This window comes from Chelmon rostratus, chromosome 17 (assembly GCF_017976325.1).
Source record: "Chelmon rostratus isolate fCheRos1 chromosome 17, fCheRos1.pri, whole genome shotgun sequence".
In the NCBI taxonomy this organism is placed as follows: domain Eukaryota; kingdom Metazoa; phylum Chordata; class Actinopteri; order Chaetodontiformes; family Chaetodontidae; genus Chelmon; species Chelmon rostratus.
Genome location: NC_055674.1, coordinates 3,656,077 through 3,674,823, shown reverse-complemented (window position 1 = coordinate 3,674,823; position 18,747 = coordinate 3,656,077). Strand labels below are relative to the sequence as shown.

The 18,747-nt window shown below is 43.8% G+C and overlaps 1 protein-coding gene across 1 annotated transcript in view; it reads left to right on the top strand.

The window, feature by feature from the left end:
* The first annotated feature begins 239 nt into the window (after positions 1-239).
* Positions 240-18,747, top strand: part of shank1 (SH3 and multiple ankyrin repeat domains 1) — a 49,272-nt gene continuing 30,764 nt past the window's right edge. Inside the window, exons 1-7 of the mRNA XM_041957216.1 lie at positions 240-746; positions 12,064-12,267; positions 12,834-12,905; positions 13,101-13,209; positions 16,199-16,353; positions 17,108-17,275; positions 18,477-18,593. Coding sequence (XP_041813150.1) covers positions 240-746; positions 12,064-12,267; positions 12,834-12,905; positions 13,101-13,209; positions 16,199-16,353; positions 17,108-17,275; positions 18,477-18,593 — 1,332 coding nt within the window. The remainder of the gene's footprint in view (positions 747-12,063; positions 12,268-12,833; positions 12,906-13,100; positions 13,210-16,198; positions 16,354-17,107; positions 17,276-18,476; positions 18,594-18,747) is intronic.

Sequence of the window (18,747 nt, the reverse complement as noted above, 5' to 3'; positions counted from 1 at the left end):
TCATCATGCGGTGAGGGTTAGAGGAACTGCTCGTCTGTGACTGAAGCAGTCTGTTCCCATAGAGACAGAGTTTGTTCGAGATATGTGGTTTGGAGGCCTGGATGCAGCCAGGAAGGAACTCACTTCTTACAGACCTTTTTCTTTGTCTCTGTTTTCAACACGTCTTCTCTTTCCTCCCCCTGTTGCAGTGTCTCTCTGGGAATGATGGCATTACCACTGGTGCCGCCCTCTCTGTCGCCATGACGATGCCGTTCAGCCCCCTGTCCAGCGACGAGGAGCAACAAAGGATGCTGGGAAACAATCGCCATCTCTATCCAGGGGCAGAGGACGAGGAGGAGGAGGAGGAAGAGGAGGAGGAGGAAATGGAAGAAGATGAGCGTGATGAGGACCAGGAGGAGGAGGAGAATGGCGAGCTGGAGGGGGAAGAGGAAGATGATGAGGAGGAGATGGTGGAGGAGGTCCGGCGAGGAGGCCTATCACGAGGGGGCAGGGGTGAAGGACACAGGCAGTCAGCTAAACTGGCCGGACGACCCACCGTGGACAGACAGATCCGGCCAGGAAACCCTGGACACACCACAAACCCCTATTCGTCCAACCCCGGGTCCGCACACCAACAGCCAGCCAATCACATTCAGCAGCAGCAGCAGAGGAGGCTGAAGGAACGTAGCTCCAGCTCAGCGCCATCTGAGGACGCCCACATCGCCATGATGGTGTTCCGCATCGGCATCCCAGACATAAAGCAAACGGTCAGTTCTGTCGCCACACACTCCCACAAAACCTCAAAGTCATGGCAACCCCAATGAGTTCACTACGCAAAGAACCTCAATCTCAACATGCATGATCAATTAAACCACCAATTATTAGGTAGCTATTTCAACACTTAAAGAAGGAAAGCTCTTTGTATTTCACATAAGTTCATACATGCATGAATACTCGTGAAAAGTAGGTCATCCTCACCAGAGATTTGCTGGAGTAAAAATGACAATTGCCTGTGTTTCACATCGCGTTATGGGCCAGACTGTTTCTGGAATTAGAGCCAGAGCCAGGTTAGCGCTCTGCGCCTGTTTCCAATCTGTATGCTAAGCTAAACTACCTGCCGGCCTGCTTCATATTTACTGTGCAGACATGAGAGTGGTGTTGTTCCTCCTCATCTAACTCTTAGAAGAAAGCAAATAAATGTGTTTCTCAAACATACGCTGTGTTAAAACATACCCGAAGTGCTTAGGCTAATACAGGGCCTCTGTTTGACATCATTCTTGTGACCCTGCACAGGAAAAGTGGGTATGAAAAATGGATGAGTGGATGGATTTCTTGTTAGACAGTAAAAAGCCTTGGTGAGGAGTCTGCCTGAGAAACTGAAGGAATAGCTTTCACTTTCGCTTGAAAGATGTCACAACAGGAAGACCTTCATAACACCTTCAGAAGGGCGGGATGTTTGTGCCTTCGTACTAACATCGTGCAGCACGGGCTCCGGGACTTTGAGGAGTGATGTTTAGGTGGGAGGGAGCCGTGTTCGGTGTTTGTGCCCCGGGGCCCTTCATGTCATAATCTGCCATGGGTGTGTGACAGTGTGCAGGGTCAGTTCAGTCAAAACCTGCAATGTGCAGTGCTCCAGAAACACACAGAGTCTCTGAAGATTGGGCGCATTACGTCAATTTGATTCTCTCTCTCTCTCTCTCTCACTGCATCACCAGTGGAAAAACCGAGGGAAGCGCAAATACTCGTCAGCAAAGTGACTGATCTGAGAGGGTGAGAGAGACTTTCAAGGTGACCCAGCTCCAGGGAAAAAGAGAGAGGCAGCCAGGGGCCAAGCCAAACTGCACAACGAGAGCAATCACGATGAGAATATGTGGGCAAGGATTTGATTTCAAAAACACTGAGAGGCAGAAAGGATTCAGAGGGAGTCAAGGGGAGGCAAGTTGAAGTGAAGAGGAGAGGGGAACAGAGGGGGAAGCGCTGCCTCTGGCTTAATGTCGCCAAAGAGCTTTTAAATGGAGCGATAAAGCATGCCGTGAAAGGACCTTTTCGGTGTGACTGGTTTTAAGAGGGTTGTCCAGAATCACGATGGACCGGTCCGCCATTGCTCTCCATTACATCACATCAGCGCGAAAGCTTCCATCAGAAGCGTGTCTAAATTGGCTTCACGGGAGATGGAGATGCGGCTGCCTCCATGTAGCTACAGAACACCACTCTCCCACTCCTGAAAAATTACGCCGGGCATCTTTTGTGCCTTTTTATTCCGTCTTTTTCTGATCTGTTCGAGTGAATCACGAGGAGTTACTCAACTGTGCCGAAGACCAGGGGATCTGGGTTGCAAGGGGCTGCGCCCAAGTGTGTGTTTTTGTGCAGAGGAGAAAAAAGGAAGAAAAGGGAGGAGCAGAGAAACAGAAGAGTGTGCATCTTTGCTCAAAGCCAGATTGAAGCTGAACCAGACTGTCTTTTGTGTTCGGCAAACAGAAGGCCGCGTCGCTCAGACATTAGCGGCCTGCCTTCTTTTCTCCTCTCTATTAAGAGATCGTGGTCTCTGCGATGCCTCGGCTTTATAACTCATCAGCAAGAAAGAAGCTGCAAATGAAATAAATGTATTTGTGAGCGCCTGTGTGTATGCGAGTCCATATTTTATATTTACCATCCCAGTGCTCTATAAATGCCTCGCTCAACGCTTCTTCCTCCCTCTTGCTGCCGTGTGATTTATTATTGATCTGTGCATGGGTGTTTTCAGCAGCGTGTGTGTGTGTGTGGATACGCAAGTGTGCTTGATTCAGTGTTTTTAAACCCAACCATAAATAATTCACCATTCCCTATTTATTCTAACAAATCGGCATCAAAGTTTAATTGCGAAACGATGGATAAATGGGACTGCTTGTGGGGTGAATGCTCACTCAAGGTTGGGGTCAAAACCTCAGAAATTGCTTGACGCTTGCATAAAGACACATACAGACAGATGGAGGTAGAGTGTGGCACTGTGACTGGGGTGTTTGGAAGCAGAGGTAGAAAAAGGTGGAGCAGATGAAAGTACAAAGAACGGGATGGAGATAAAGGTAAATGGAGGCAGACACAGATAGAAGCAGATCAATGCAGAAAGAAAGGAGCTGAGAAAGAGATAAAGGTAGATAGATGGAAGGAGAGTTAGACAGAGATGGATAAAATGAAGCAGGCAGAAATAAACAACAGCGAAAGGAGACTGAAGTTCATAGAAATAGAAATAACAAGCACAGAAAGTGTTTGGTTGCTGCCTTTAAGGAATATTTTACCCTGATTTTTTTACATCCTTACACTTAAGAATGTTCACATCTTCTAAATATGGTAAATATTCACTTTTTAAATGAAAATATGAACCTTTCCAGGATGAAAAATGCCCCAAAACAGCACAAGACACTACAAAAATCCCTATTTGACACCCACAATAAGTATTTTCTAGTATGCACTCAAGATAAATCAGAATAAATCACAGATATTCAGTATCGTGTTCATCCCTGAAAATAAATGTGTAACGTTTGTCAAATTCACCCATTTACTTTGTTAAGAAGAGTAACACACACAAAAAATGTTGGCCCACCTGGACTATTGCTGCTGTTTCAGATCAGTTAACAGAATAAAACGAAAAAACCACACTGCAGAGGAAATTCAGCCATTGTGGGAGGACAGATTCACCTTTCTCTCCGAGTCTTTTAACAGCAAAGATTTTTATGCAAATTGTTTTTTATTCCTTTTTTTCAGTAGCAATAAGGTGGAAATAAAAAAAATGAATATGTATTTTCAAAGTTAAATTAAAAATTCAATGCTGAAGGATTTGACCACAAGCCAACTTTATTTACAGCGTTTATTTCTCTTCTTCTGATTCCTTTCAGAACTTTTTAATCGAGCGTCTGAATCTTTAAATGTTTTCCTGCAGACTCTGTTTGTCGTGATGTCTGTATTCTCTCAAGACTGACAAGTGTAATCATGTTAATTAGATTGGCAGGCGTATGAGGCAATGAAACTGAGAAGAAAATGTGCAGCCTTTACTCAAAAACGAGGAATAATGATCCGATATATCCAACTGTACTGTATTTTTCTTCTTTTCTTCTACTCTTCTACTCTTCTTCTTCTTCTTCGTTGGTATGAATTATAGCTACATAAGCTCAGACATGCAGATAAACATTAACATATGAAAGAACTCAAACATGACCTTATAGACTTCCTGCCAAGATGTACTGACTCAGTAAATATTGCCCCCCGAGGTCACGACAGTTATAACCCACCACCACTGTGACATTTACTCAGCCGCTCTCTCTCACTCTCGTCCTGTCCTGACTCAGCCTCTTCAGGCTATTTTCCACTTCCCAGATTCAGAATGAAAGCCTCTGATCTTCTTCACTTTTCTCCCCTCCGGTTCACCCCCTGTCCTCCGTCCTCCTCCTCTCACTGGTGTTGGGTAATATCCCCTTACGGTCCCTGTACATTAGGCCTGTTGTACATGTCAGATAATCCACCCTCAATAAACCCTAATTGCTCGTTAATTGTGTCCTAATGAGACGAGGGAGTGACTGTAGCATGCAAACGCTAATGTTATGAATGGAGTGAGTGGTGAAAGAGCAGTAATGCAGAGAGCACGCATGCGAACGCTGGTAATTAGTGTTATATCTACGTTTTCTGCCAGAATATGAAGGATAGCTCTGTGCTGGATATTCACCAATCAGTGTTGATGAGTTCGATGCAGTTGATTTCCCAGATTAATCTTCGCTGGCTGACTTCGACATGGCAATTTATGTCATGGGTCCGGTGGGACTGCTGCACATCAGGCCCATCCTGACATCTGGCGTAAAAAAGAAAACTGATGATGATATATGAGCTGGCTAATATTCTTCTTTTTTTTTTTTACATATTAGAAACCATTATTTTTAGCAGGGAGTCCTCAAACATAGTTAATAAATGATAAATAAGAATACATAAATGCAGAAAAGTGCTAAAATGGAATCTGCTCTTAATGGCATGAAGACCACAGAAAAAGGCCTTAAATCATTGTTTCTGTGTTTGTGCTGTTAAGTGCCTATTTGTTACGTTTTTTTTGTGCATATTTTACGACATGGCAAATGCTAACACCCTCAGACTTTTGCCAAGAGGTCAGCGTTTGCTAATCTCCCCTGAAACCTTCCCACGGAGCCCTTCAGAGGAAACATCTGGTGAGGCATCCTGCCTCCCCTCGGTGGGATTTACCTGCTTCAAAACTCGTAACAGAGCTGCACAGGCCTACTGGGGAGATCTCTCTCGAGTCGCTGTCACTCAAGATGGCACTGCTGGTTCTCCGACAGAGCGAGGGAGAGATCAGTCTACTACATTTGTCAACAGGGGATTTGGGCCGTTGCTACATGTAGGGAAAATCTGGGCTTTAGTCGTTGGTTGTTGTAGGTCAAGGAGAAATTCAGTTGGATGGATTCAATCTTTTCACGCTGGAGAGAGGGAGACAGACCAGGCTGCTGTGTACAAAGTTATTTCGCACTGTGACAGCTGATATCCTGCCCCATTTTATCTACAGAGGGTCAAACGGAAACTGTGTTGAGGAAAACTTATCATGCAAACCTCAGTGAACCCAGTCAGCACCGGTTTGGTGATTTGGTCAAACGATGTCTCGGACGGGGCTGAAGTCTGCGTGACATGAAGCGTTTGTTCGACAACATTTGAAGTACTTAATTACCGTAGAGACATGATTCACATAGAAATATTGTCATTCTTCTAAAATACTCACTTTTTAACCAAATGTTGCCCAGGCTTCACCGACACATCCAAAAATCTCCTGACCTGCTTCACGTTTCCCGGCTCAGTCGGTGGAAAGTAGCTAAGCAGCATCACTCAGATACTTTAGCGTTTCCACTTTATGCTACTTTACACTTCCACTCCAAAACGTCTCAAAGGGAAATATTGTAATTTACTTCACCGCATTCATAATTAATTCATATAATTTGACAAACAAAATGCATGACCAACAAATAAGATGTAGAAAATTAAAATGCTGCTTACATGCATCAGTAATAATAATCACCGGGTTCTTTTTATAATGAGTATTTTTAAGTACATGTTGCTAGTTAAGTATTTTAACAGTGTGGTATTACTTCTTCTTCTTAAGCAAACAATCTAAATACTTCCTCCAACGCTGTCGGTAATGCCTGTTTTTATAATATTTGCAGGTTAAAGATATTTTTTGTGGCCTAAATTTCATATTATAGTTGTTTCAGCAACCTTTTCCCGACTATATTTAAAATATTCTGGCCTGCTCATGTTGAACTATCGTCGCTGAAATAACAGCTGTGTAGTGTTGGTGTGGGCTGATGAGGCTCGTGGACCTGTACCCTGCACTGATCCTTCCACTGGTGGCTGATGAAAAAGACACCGGTCCATTAACTGTGTGCACAGCGACAGTCGGATCTGCGTGTCACGAGCTGCTGTGATTCGGGCACAGCGGGAGGTCGAGGCAGTTTTGTTTGCAGGTTTATTAGACTGTCAAACTCACGCACACGCAGTCACGTTGGCATTCGCCCGCCGCGTGCATTAAACAGCGTGACACAAATGAGTTTTTCTCTGCGGCTCGACTTGAGCTGGATTCTTGCAAACTCTGAAGAACAAGCAGCAGCCCCTCAGGCAGGATTTGGCCTCACAACCACTTCCACTCTGATACAGATACACACACACTTAATATTTCAGCGCCTAGTTAAGATGTGTGGACCGCGTCCTCTCTTCGGCTGTGGAGAGGTTGTATGTTAATGAAGGGGTGAGCCCCAAAGGTGAAAAGAGGGACTGAGATAATAGAGAGGGAAGTATGGGGGGGGGAGTGCAGCACGGGTGAGTGAGGGTGAGTGAGGGAAAGACAATGGAGACAATGGAGAAAGAGAGAACAAGGCAGAGAGGGGATGACAGGAATGCTTAAAAGAAATTAATTCCCTCTTCTTCTCAACTGCTGTAGAGAGGAAGGGGGTGGCTGGAGTGGCTGAGAGAGAGAGATATAGAGAGGAAGTTGACTTAAATGGCAACATGGCTGGCGTGTGTGTGTGCGCGAGTGTGTGTGTGTGTGCGTGTTTGGTGGGGGGTTATTTCCCCATAGATCTCATTAAAGGCTTCTGGTCCCCCTGCACTTGGCCTGCAGGAAAAGGCCGGAGGGACAGAGATAGACACAGAGAGAGGAGACTCTCAGCGACTCTTATTTCTGCATAGATAAGTGACAGAGCTGTTACAGAAAGATGGCGAGCGAGGGAAGGAGGAGGGAGAATAAGATAGAGATAGGCAGGGGAAGATAAAGAGCAGCATGGACAGAGTGAGTGGGCGTATGTGAGTGGGAAAGTGTGATCACGGCTTTCGGAGGCAAGACAGAATTTTTGGTCTGCATAATGATAAAACCACAAGAGAAACAGAAGGACTTAAAGCTGCGTTAAGATTTTAATGTAAAATCTGAAAATCATATAAAAGGTGTAGCTATATACAAGCTGTGACCTTCAGTTTATTTATATATGACAACTAGCACAGTTATGATCGGAGTTTTGTCCAGCTTCCTGGTAGTGTTTTGCCCAGGTGCAGTGGTGTGGGAAGTATTCAGATCCTTTACTTCATCCACTGTGTAAAAAATACTCCATTACAAGAAAAGGCTCTGCACTCAAGATCATACTTAAGTAAAAAGCATTCTAAGCATATACTTAAGGTATTACAACCTACAAAAGGACTCTTTAATTTGAAAAATGACCTCATCATGTCATATTTTGTATATGACACAATGCAAAATAATATTTCTGAATATCATAATAACTTTATTTGAACAGCACCTTTCATACAAGAAATGCAGGTTTAGTGGTTTACTACAAAGAAATCACATGTGCCAGGTGCTAAAAATGCACAGAATCAACGTAACAGGGACTGAAAATTCATGTGAAATAAGATAAGACTATATTGATCCCGTGCCAGGGAAATTCTCTTGTTACAGCAGCAGAATAAAACAGGAGAGGTGGAAAACAGAGCAAGTAGAACAAATAGACAATAAACATCAGGTCAAATATAGAATAAAACCCACCTGATAGTAGTAGTAATAATGAACAGAGTGGAGTAAAAAGTACTATATTTCCCTCTGAAATGTTCTGTATACAGCAGCATTAAATGGAAATACACAAATACCACATAACAGTACAGTATATATATCTGGATAACAAACCCGGTTTTGAGAAAGCCTGGAATACTCTGATAAAAACCAGGTTTTAGTGTCATCCAGGTGTCTCGGCCACATGTGCATGGTCATCATCAGCTCAAGTGACTAGAAGTTCATCAGTAAAGCTAAGAAATGATGGCACATGATGTAATGATGATGGACACGCTGAAAAGGGAAGGCCAGGTAATGTGGAGCTTGGACTGTATTGTCGCTCATCTTCCATTACCAGTGATCAGAGGGAGAAGCTGAATCCTGCAGGGCGGAGAATGCAGCAGAGGCCTGACAGCGAGAACTGTGTTCATGCTCAGAAATGAGAGGCTGAGATGTTGAGGAGTCAAGATACACCTGCACAGAAATGCTCACAAACCTGGATCATGTTATATAATAAGTAATATACACCACCATATATAATATATAAGGATTTATAGTTGCTTGAAGGTGAGTGTTAATCCTGATTCATCCTGTTTCTGAGTAAGTGCAGTTTGTTAGATGAGAAGATGAAGATTTTACATTCAACAAAGAATGATGAAGGTCTTTTTGGATTGATGACGCTTTACAGGAAACAGTGTCTCACTAGGCCTCTTGTCACATTTCCACTAAAAGAGAGATTTTGCCTCTAAGCGTCTCGGTTTCATATAAATAACCGTTTGAGGCCCAAAAAGATCATATTATCCAATATTGCACATAAAAAACAAAGATTAGAAAAAAATTAAAAAATGAATAGAGATTGGTGGGTCAGAGCTTTGCTTTTTCTTCTCTCCTGCCTCATAAATCATCTTATGACCCCTTCAGATTTATTTTGTGCCCCCTGGAATGAACCCGACCTCCAGGTTGGGAAGCACTGCAATAAACTACTAAGGTGTATATAAAGTAGTTCTAGTAGTTCTAGCTCTAGCTCCACCTTGATCAGATACAACAGTAAAATGCAACCTTTACACTGATGCATCAGTATAAATAATCTAATAATATCATAGCAGCTCATTCAGCCACAGACTGCTGCTTCCACCTAAGAAGGAACGCTACAGCGGGTCCTTCATCCCAACAGCTGTTGGACTGTTTAACTCGAGCAATGGCATAGAATGTACATATACATATTTTTGTTCTGTATTTCGTATTTTTAGTCTCTTTATATTCAAGCTACTATTGCTGCTTTCTGTAACACCAGAACTTCCCTGGCGGGGTTTGATAAAGTTATATCTTATATCTTATCTTATATAACCATATGTTGTATAATCATTCAGTCATTCAGTTATTCAAATCACTCATGGGGGGCCTCTCTCTGCAGAACAATCGCATTTACTTTTGATACTTAAAGTACATTTAGCTGATAATTCATCTGTATTTTTGCTTGAATGTACAGTTTTTACTTGTAAAGGAGTGTTTTTACACTGTTTGAATGGTACTTTTACTTAAGTAAAAGATCTGTGTACTTCCTCTGAAATACAGTGAGTACCAGCTGCTGGCGCTCCGTGTTGTAAGTGCTCTTTGTAATTTAGTCAACAAGCGCTGATTAGCCAGAATACCTGCATGAACAAGCATGAATTGGAAAGACAAAAATCATGTCGCCATTTTTATTTGTAGATATTGACGCTGAAACAATATTGTCATTGTACAGAAACAGTATAAAAAACCAACAACCAGGAGTCTTTTTAATCTCAAAAGCTCCTTGACCACTAGAGGGCGCCACAAACACTCAACTGCAAGGGCACCATTGGAGGCTTATAACAATTTGCAAGGCTGCCTGTGACTATACAGCCAAGATTTTAATAAAGCACAGTGTACGGGCTGTGCTATTGCATTAATAGCAGTACAACAATATCTGCAATGTAGGGAGAATTCAGTGGGAAATCTGTTTACTGAGTCAAGTTGGATCTCAAAGGCCTGGAAGGGATGAGGAATCAGATGAGCCCTAATTGGCGAGCCCATTAGAAGCTGGAGGATCAGTCATATTCTGTGAGGCACGCAGATCAATAAGCAGCATGGCCGCCAACTATCTGAAGCTTCTCAGGCCGAAAGCAGCCTCTTTTATTTTGTAATCGCCAGTGTTGTATAATTGTTTAGCTTGACTGTGGGAATATTCCTCCTGCATAGTAACTAAATCCTTACCCTTCTTTCTCTCCTGCTGTGACTGTGATTCATTTTAAAGTGTGTTTGCCTGCGTCCTTTATTGCAACTGTAAGTGCAGTGTGTAGGCTTGTGAGTGCATCTGCATCCGTGTGTGTGTGAAACCTAATCTAATACAAACAGACACACCTTTTCATCCTCTTTCGCTCTCATACTCAAAGTCTTAGACATTCCCCTCCCTTTTACGCTGCTCTCTTTCGCCACGCTGCTCTAAAACACACACACACACACACACACACACACACACACACACACACACACACACACACACACACACACACATACACAAATCCATGCACCCTAATGCACAGGCTCACACACAAACACATGCACACCCTCCCAGTACCCCATCTCCTAGGGAACACAGGGATGTCTCTATGGCAACAAGCAGCTTGCTCCACTAATGAACCGGTTGCCATGGCGACCGGGTTGGCTGTGTGCGAACGGAGACACTGGATAAAATAGAGGGAGAAAATGCTATGTTACTCCTCTGCACAAAACCCCCGTGCTGGGTTTTATCTCCTTTCTTTGTAGGACACACACACACACACACACACACACACACATGCACACGCACACACATGCACACGCGCACTCACACACAGAAATGTGTGTCTATGCGAAGAGATTAAGATGAGTGACAATGACTGAGAGAATGTTCTGGGTTAGAATAAGTGTTGGCTAGAGACAAGAACCCATGCAGTAGTGCAGTAAGAGGCAAGGATCCCTGCAGCTGGCCGGACTCTGAATGGGCCAATCATCCTGCTGCTGCCTCAAGGTCAGAGAAAAACCTGACACCACTCTGGCAATGGAGAGAGAGAGAGAGAGAGAGAGAGAGAGAGCAATGCCAAGAACCCTCTGTCAGCCATCTGTGTAGTGAGTTACGTTCCACTTTGCTGACTGAGCCTTTGAGCCAATATGCATTTGGCCGCTCACGACCCCACCGGAGACACTTAAAGCTGCACCAAACTGCCATTCATATCCTGTGTGCTAACTGAGGCCACTGGGAATCACCCGCTTTACTCTGGCGCTGTCTCCCCCTGCTGGTTCAGATGGAGAACAGCCTGAGTGTGCTGCAGTCAGTCATGTTAGAGCATCCGCTGTCACAGGCTCAGAATGAGCTCAGAAATTTCCCAGACTTGTCTTCTGCAAATTATTCAGATGAAACCAGTGGTGGAAGAAGCACTTTTTTTTTTTTACTTTAAAGTACCAATACAGCAATCTAATAATACTGCATTACAAGTAAAAGTCTTATAATCCAGATCCTACTGAATTAAATGTACAGATGCATCATCAGCAAAAGTAAAAGTGAGGGTTCTGCAGAGAAATGCCTCCTGTGACTAATGCATGTAACATTTTGGATTTTTAATACTGATGCCTCAAGGCGTGGTATTTCACCATTGTGCTAGTTTCAACTACTTGATACAGTTCAGTTGAATGGTTTCCAACCATTAAACTAAAACTTGGGTTGGGCCTCGCCACAAGAGGGTCACAAGACAAATAGATTGCAGCCTTAGACTCCTGTTTTTTTTGTTTAGATTAACTTGAAGTGATCAGATTGTTTCTATCATGGCCTCCAGTGTCTAGACTGATGCACACAATGAGTCTGGCTGCACCTTGAGCATCAGTTCTTCTCATTCAGTTCTTGTTAACTTGCTTTTGTTGCTCTCTCTTACCTTGTTTTTTGTGCTTATGTCATGTGCACATATTTGTTAAGAAGTAAAGCTCTATGAACTTAAAGCTGAGCTATGTCTGCTACTTCTCTCCTGCAGAAATGTTTGCGGTTTAACCCAGACGCCACGGTGTGGAAGGCCAAGCAGCAGGTGCTGTGCTCCCTGACCGAGTCTCTGCGGGACGTCCTGAACTATGGCCTGTTCCAGCCCGCCACGGACGGCCACGATGCCAAGTTCCTGGAGGAGGAGAGGCTGCTCAGAGAGTACCCACAGTCCTTTGAGAAAGGGGTGCCATATTTGGAGGTACAGTTGTCCGACTCAGCGCTCCACAATAGAGAAGTGATGCAGCCTGCTTGTCCTCAAGATGTCACTGTTATTCAACGATGCAGTGGTCAAAAAGAGAATCTGATGTGATGAGCAGCAGTTTAGACCACATCAGCTGTAGCTGTTCCTTCTGTTATTTACGTGAGAGCAGGTTATCAAAAACCTGCTTTATGAATGAAGTTTTTATACACGCTTCTGAGAGGGGTGTCACAGAACCGTTCAGTTTCCCTGCTCTGCTTAGTGCAACACTCATCTCTTATCCAGTCTGTACAGTCGCCTTCTCTTCATGCTGTATTATGACCCAGTGGAGGCTCTAAACAGCCTTCAAACTGCTGTAGAGCCAGACCATTTCTTTCACAATTCTTGTCTTCAGTGAGTTAGAAGAGGACGTTTGTATAGCAAACCAGATAAAGCTTCTCCATACAATAAATCTGCAGGCCCCATTTTGTGGATCTAGGCCAAAAGCTAAGAGAATTAAGGACAAACGCTCTCTGTGTTAGGATTAACTCTTCACTTCCTTTCTCTTTTTCTCTCGCGGGTTTTAGTTTCGATACAAGACCAGGGTGTATAAACAGACCAATCTGGATGAGAAGCAACTGGCCAAACTGCACACTAAGGTATGAAACCCAGTTGTCGCAAAGTTGGATCTCTGAGGGGTTTCAGCTGCAGGTTTCAGTCATGTGAAAGTACTGGAGGAGCATGAGTGAACTGTCTGCATGTCAGCGTTAGTGCATCCACATGTTTATATATGAAGACCGAAGGAGTTCTGTCTGTCGTCTGTAAAACTGCAGCACTTTTCCCTCCACATGCAGGCCAGCCTGAAGAAATTCATGGATTATATCCAAACCAGCGCTGTGGACAAGATGGTCAAGTTCATAGACAAAGGCCTTGATCCGAACTACCAGGACTCTGACACTGGAGGTAAGGAGTACAGAGCCTGGGGACTTGTCGCCTCCCCTCTGTCATTTAGCATTTTCCTCCACTCACAGAAATCTTGGTTACCCTCCGAGTCTTCAGCCGAGACGTCTCAAGTAACCTTATTGAATATCTAAGGACTTAAAACCTCAAAAATCAATTATGGAATTGACCGTTAACGAGTGTATAATGGCTGTCTGGACTGCAGTAATGCACTGTTATTCCAGCTGTTTGCTTCAGCGCTTTGATGCACCTGCTGGGGATGAGTTAGACTAAGTTCACGAGGTGCCTTGAAGACACAGAATACTAAATGACAAGAAGTTAGATTCCAGAGCTGCTTCTCAGTGAAAGGAATCAGGACTGCAGAATATTATTTACTTGTTTGTTAAAGGATGCAACAGGTCAGTGACGAGAACTCCCCCGAACGTCTAACAGATTGTTTTTGTGGAATCGAAATGAAGATTTTGGATTTAAAAGTGATTAAAAAAAGATTTCATCCACCCATATACTGTACATACATCTAGCTACACACCCACACGCCGTAAATCTCTTCCCTCATCTGTCGCTCTCTGTTTATTTAATTCTTCTGTCTGTAAATCAAACCTACAAGCATGCATTTGAGATTCATCACCCCCAGCCGTTTACCACCTCCTCTCAGCCAAACGAGCGCGCTGGTGGCCAGCAGCTTTATGACCTGTGGCTCTGCCGTTCACTCTCGACCTTTAAACTCCCTGCAAATAACAAACCTCCCCCTCTGTTTTCTGCCCTCAGCTCTGCAGTATGTTGGCCTAGCACTTTGTCAAGGATCTGCGCCAGTGCTGTTCGCAATTCGGTGGCTTTTCCCGGATCCTGTTAGTGCTTAGGGGGCGCAGCAGACGGCTCATTTACAGTTTGGGTGTGCTGCTCTGTGTCGCTGCAGCCGCTCTGGGAGCAAGTGTCAAAACACGAAGCACAGCCTGTCATCACGGGCGTGAAACACACTTCCACCTCATAACACCGGGGGGCAACAGAGAGCCCTGATGAACCCCACCTCACCAGCATGCTCCACTCACCTCGATGTGGACACCTGACAATGATACTTCACCTGGTTCTTGCTTCTTTAGACATCAGGCTTTGATGTTTCTGTGCCATGTACTAAAATATGATGGTACCAGCAAAAATCAAGTGTAGAAAATGACTTTTTAACAATAACCTTGAATTAAAACAGCTTAAGTCTGCTGCAAAACTCATTAAATCTGCATGTTAAAAAGCTGTTTAAGATCAACCAAAATCTACAGAAAATGGCATCTTCAGGCCTTCAGATGATTTCTTCTTCTTTCTTTACTGTGAAGTCGTGTCGAGATGTACTGACCATTAGTTCAGGAGCTGTTATGTGTGTGCAGGGCAAAGAGGAGCCAAAAGCCAAAAAAAAACACTGGTCCTGGGATGTAGAGACCCCCACCATTGTTAACACTCTTTACATTTGACCTGCTTGTCTTCCTGAAGCTCTTTCTTCATGCTTTCCTGCTCAGCAGAAGACTCACACTGGGTGCCTTTAATAGGACATGAAATAGCTCTACCATATTCAGAGTGGCTCCTGTCAGTGGGGGCTTGCTTCCATCTCTGCCAACGGAAACACTTAATGGGCATTCCCTGAGTCGTCCTGACATGGTAACTTCAGAGGAGGCACAGTCAAAATATTGCCCCAAATTATCTGTACCTGAGATCTACAGACGCTGTTCGATGATAAAAGCCCTCAGTCGTTCTCCTCTTTGCCAAAAATTCTCTTGTCGCCATGGCAGCCAGCGCTCTGCATCCTGTTTTGGCTGGGAACATGTTGAACGCTTTGCTTCTTGAAGGTGCCATTGAAGTGTCTCGCTTGAGAAGTTCAAGTGTACTGATCAAGTTTAAAGGTGTTGTGGCACAGCAGTGCTTTTATTTTGAAATAGTTCTATTGAGTTTCTTTGTGGCTTCATTTGATGTCAGCGTATTTGGCAAAGTATCAACTCATCGGTAGGAAAAACAGCTTCAGCGTTTAGTTGGAAGCCGTCGTTGCTACCCTGTCGGATGAAACCAATCCCGAGAGGTAAATTTCCAGAAGTCAGTGCTGAGTAATCTGGGAATAAAACCTAAATCACTCCTAAATCCCACTAATGATGGTGGGATGCTGAGGATTTAATTGTTAAAACTGACTACTTGTTTTAATGTATTTTGTCTAATATATTGATTAATTAAGTAGTGATCATGGTAAACTGCTGATGTTAGCTGCAGTTGTGCCACCATTGTGCTTAAGCACAGCCAAAGAGCTGCTAGCATGCCTGAAGACTCATATTTTTCATATTTAAAGAAGTGGAGTTTTTGATCATTAGTAGCATATGGACCAGTGTTTTTACAGAGTGTCCCGTGGGAGTATTTGGTTTGTTAGCAGTAATGCACAAGGCAGCATAGTAATGTATGTAGTTATGTATGTAGTCATGTAGTCTCACCACGCTTGGGTCTTAATATTATTACCAAAATAAGACGTTTCTGGATTGAATTTAACAGATAGATTAGCATTAGCATTAGCACTAGCTCCCATCTTTCTCTTAAAGGGGGCAACTCATTCATGAATGACTCATCACTAGTGAAGAAGCGAGCTTGTAAAGATAAATGTAAACAATACAGGTTTGAAGATATTTTAAGTCATGCTTTACGAGGAAATGCATTCGAATTGTTTGTTCGGCCTCCAGCTGAAGGATACACAGAGGGCTTTTTCTTTGGTAGAAAAGTTTAATATGTTCGTTTCATGTCCGACCTGCAAGGTGAAAGCTGCTGTTGTTCAAGAATATAACCTCAAAACAAGGACAGAAGAGTTTAAATGCTTGAAAGAGTGTAAATAGTTGAAATTTATTGTTGTGTTCAAGCGACCTCCCGAGGAGCAAACAATCTGGCCACCTAATCATTTGACCCTGAGACTCCTGCTCTGGAACACAATAAATTAAATTATTGTTTGAATCTCCTTGTGTGTGTCCACCAGAGACTCCTCTGTCCCTGGCGGTGCAGTGTGAGCCAGGTGGAGGTGAGGCCATCCGGGTCCTGGTGGAGGGAGGGGCTCATATTGACTTCCGCGCCAAAGATGGACTCACGTCGATACACAAGGCTGTTCGAGGCCACCGCCATACGGCCCTGCTGGTAAACGTTCACACATGTTGTCATTTTTATAGAAAAGCTGTAATCTAATCACAGCGAGCAATGAGAAAAGCAGAAATCCAACCTACAGTCGGGTCTACATCTGCAGGATGGATACTTGCCCTGAAACTGATGCAGGGTTATCTTCATTTGTGTTACTGTATAAGCAAACAAGCTGAAGACAGAATAAACAGACCCACTCAGCAATCCACACCCACGTACGCACAAAATACACACGAGGAGAATAAAAAAATCTATTATTCTATTCAACCAGACAGAAAAAAAGACATTAAAATTCAGATTGCCTGGTTTAAAGGTGAGCAGCGCATTTACATTTTGCCCGGAATTTCAGCTCCCAAATATCCAGGAAGACATGTGCCTATAGAGCGGAAGCTCATTCAGGGGGAGATAATTGCATGTGTTGCATTGTCAGAGTCCATGTTTTTCACAAAGGAAAGAAACAGCTGCTAAACTGCGTGAAGACGTACAGCAAACTCTGACTGCATGCAGAATGAGCTCCAGCCTGAGGTGCTGCATGACCTCTCTGAACCCCCGGCTGTGTGCTCCCATCCCGATTGAAAGTTCCATGAATATTCCCTCCACTTGAAATTGGAAACCACCTTAATATTTTATTTTTCCTTGCTGCTCTTTTATTGTTGTGTCGTTAGCTCATAAAACTTAGATTATTTTGCTGACTCCCTCATCAACAGTATTCCAGTTGAGGTGTACGTTGTCTGCTGTGTCTTTCTTTCTGCAGGTCCTGCTGTCTCTGGGTGCATCTCCGGACTATAAGGACCGGCGAGGGCTGACACCACTCTACCACACTGTGCTGACCGGGGGAGAGACGTCCTGCTGCGAGACACTCCTTTACCACCGCGCCAAGCTGGGCATCAGGGACGAGAACGGCTGGGACGAGACACATCAGGTATGGGTGTGGATGTCCCTTAAGACTTCTAGAGGCTCCTCAGAGGGTCTGCAAAGGGGTTTTCTCAGGTGATAGATAAAAGAAATTAAGAGAATATGGATGCAAATATAAAAAGAGTCTCCCATGTGCTATGTGTACATTTAATTCTACACTGAATCAACAGCAAAACTTTGTGAGAGGGTGCTTGGGGCGAAATCTTTCACTCTAATGGGGTCAGTGGCCTATATTCGTGTCTATTTAGGGATGTGGTATGAAAGCACAAGGAAAGAGTCCTGCCTTGGGTTGTTTGGGGTTTTAGTCTCTGCTGTTTGTATTGCACAAGTGTGCATGCATCCTATTTGTAATGTGCCAGTGTACTCTGTGTTCCAGTTTCTGCGTATGTACGAGCGTCGGTGTCTACGTCAAAACCATTCATGCCATGAAACACTGCACCTCTCATCCTTTGTCTCGGACACCTTTCACCCTCCATCCTACCCATCCTGCTTCTGTGGCCTCATATTCCAGCAGGGAAGCGGACAGAAAAAACTAAGGTATCAGCCTCTTCGTCTCAGTGCGATCACCCACACTTCATCAGCATCTGTCCCTTCAGCTCCTCCAGCCTCCATCTTATAATCTGGTCTCTGTGTGTGTGTGTTTGAGTGAGATTTGTTAGTTTAGCATTGACACTGAGAATGAATGAATGATTAGCTACAGCTGGATTAAGTTTAATAAAAGTAAATTGATTAACATCCATTGTTGGGTCGTCGACCTAAAACATGTTCAAAGTGTCCTCATTGCAGTGGAGAGCTGCCAACCAATCAGAAATGAGCCTTTCATGCAGCGATGGCATGACTGATAACAACATAAATCCCCTCTGATTAAATAGTAATACCAGTTAAGATGGATCATGTATGCAGTTTTGATTTCCACTGTTTCTATATGTGTGACGATTATTATTGGATGTCACTCGTGTTCTCTCTGTTTTCTCACCCTCTGAGTTTGGTGTTAATTAAATGTGGTGTCACTTCATAACGGTCACCTTGTTCCTCTCTCTGTGTCACTGTCTCTTCTTCATCCTTGTTTGCTTCTCTGCCTCTCTGTTCTCCTCATTAAACAACCACATAAATCCTTCTTTTTTTACTCTTCTGTACATCTTGTTTTTACCTCCTTATTACTCTCTTTTCCACATCTTTCTGGACTCGACCTGTTCATCCTCGCTCAGGCCTGTCAGAATGGCAACGCGCAGCATCTGGAGCACCTTCTCTTCTATGGGGCGGATTCTTCCTCCCAGAATGCCTCTGGAAACACTGCCTTGCACATCTGTGCTTTATACAACAAGGTAGACACACTTTTTCATAGAGGTCAAATGTCGGCTTCTGCAGGGTGGAGAAAATGTTGTGATGATACATCTTAAATCCTTGAACATACGGTAGAAGCCACATAAATGCTCTATATCTTTGCTAAATGATTGATTTGCCTTGAAACCTACCTGA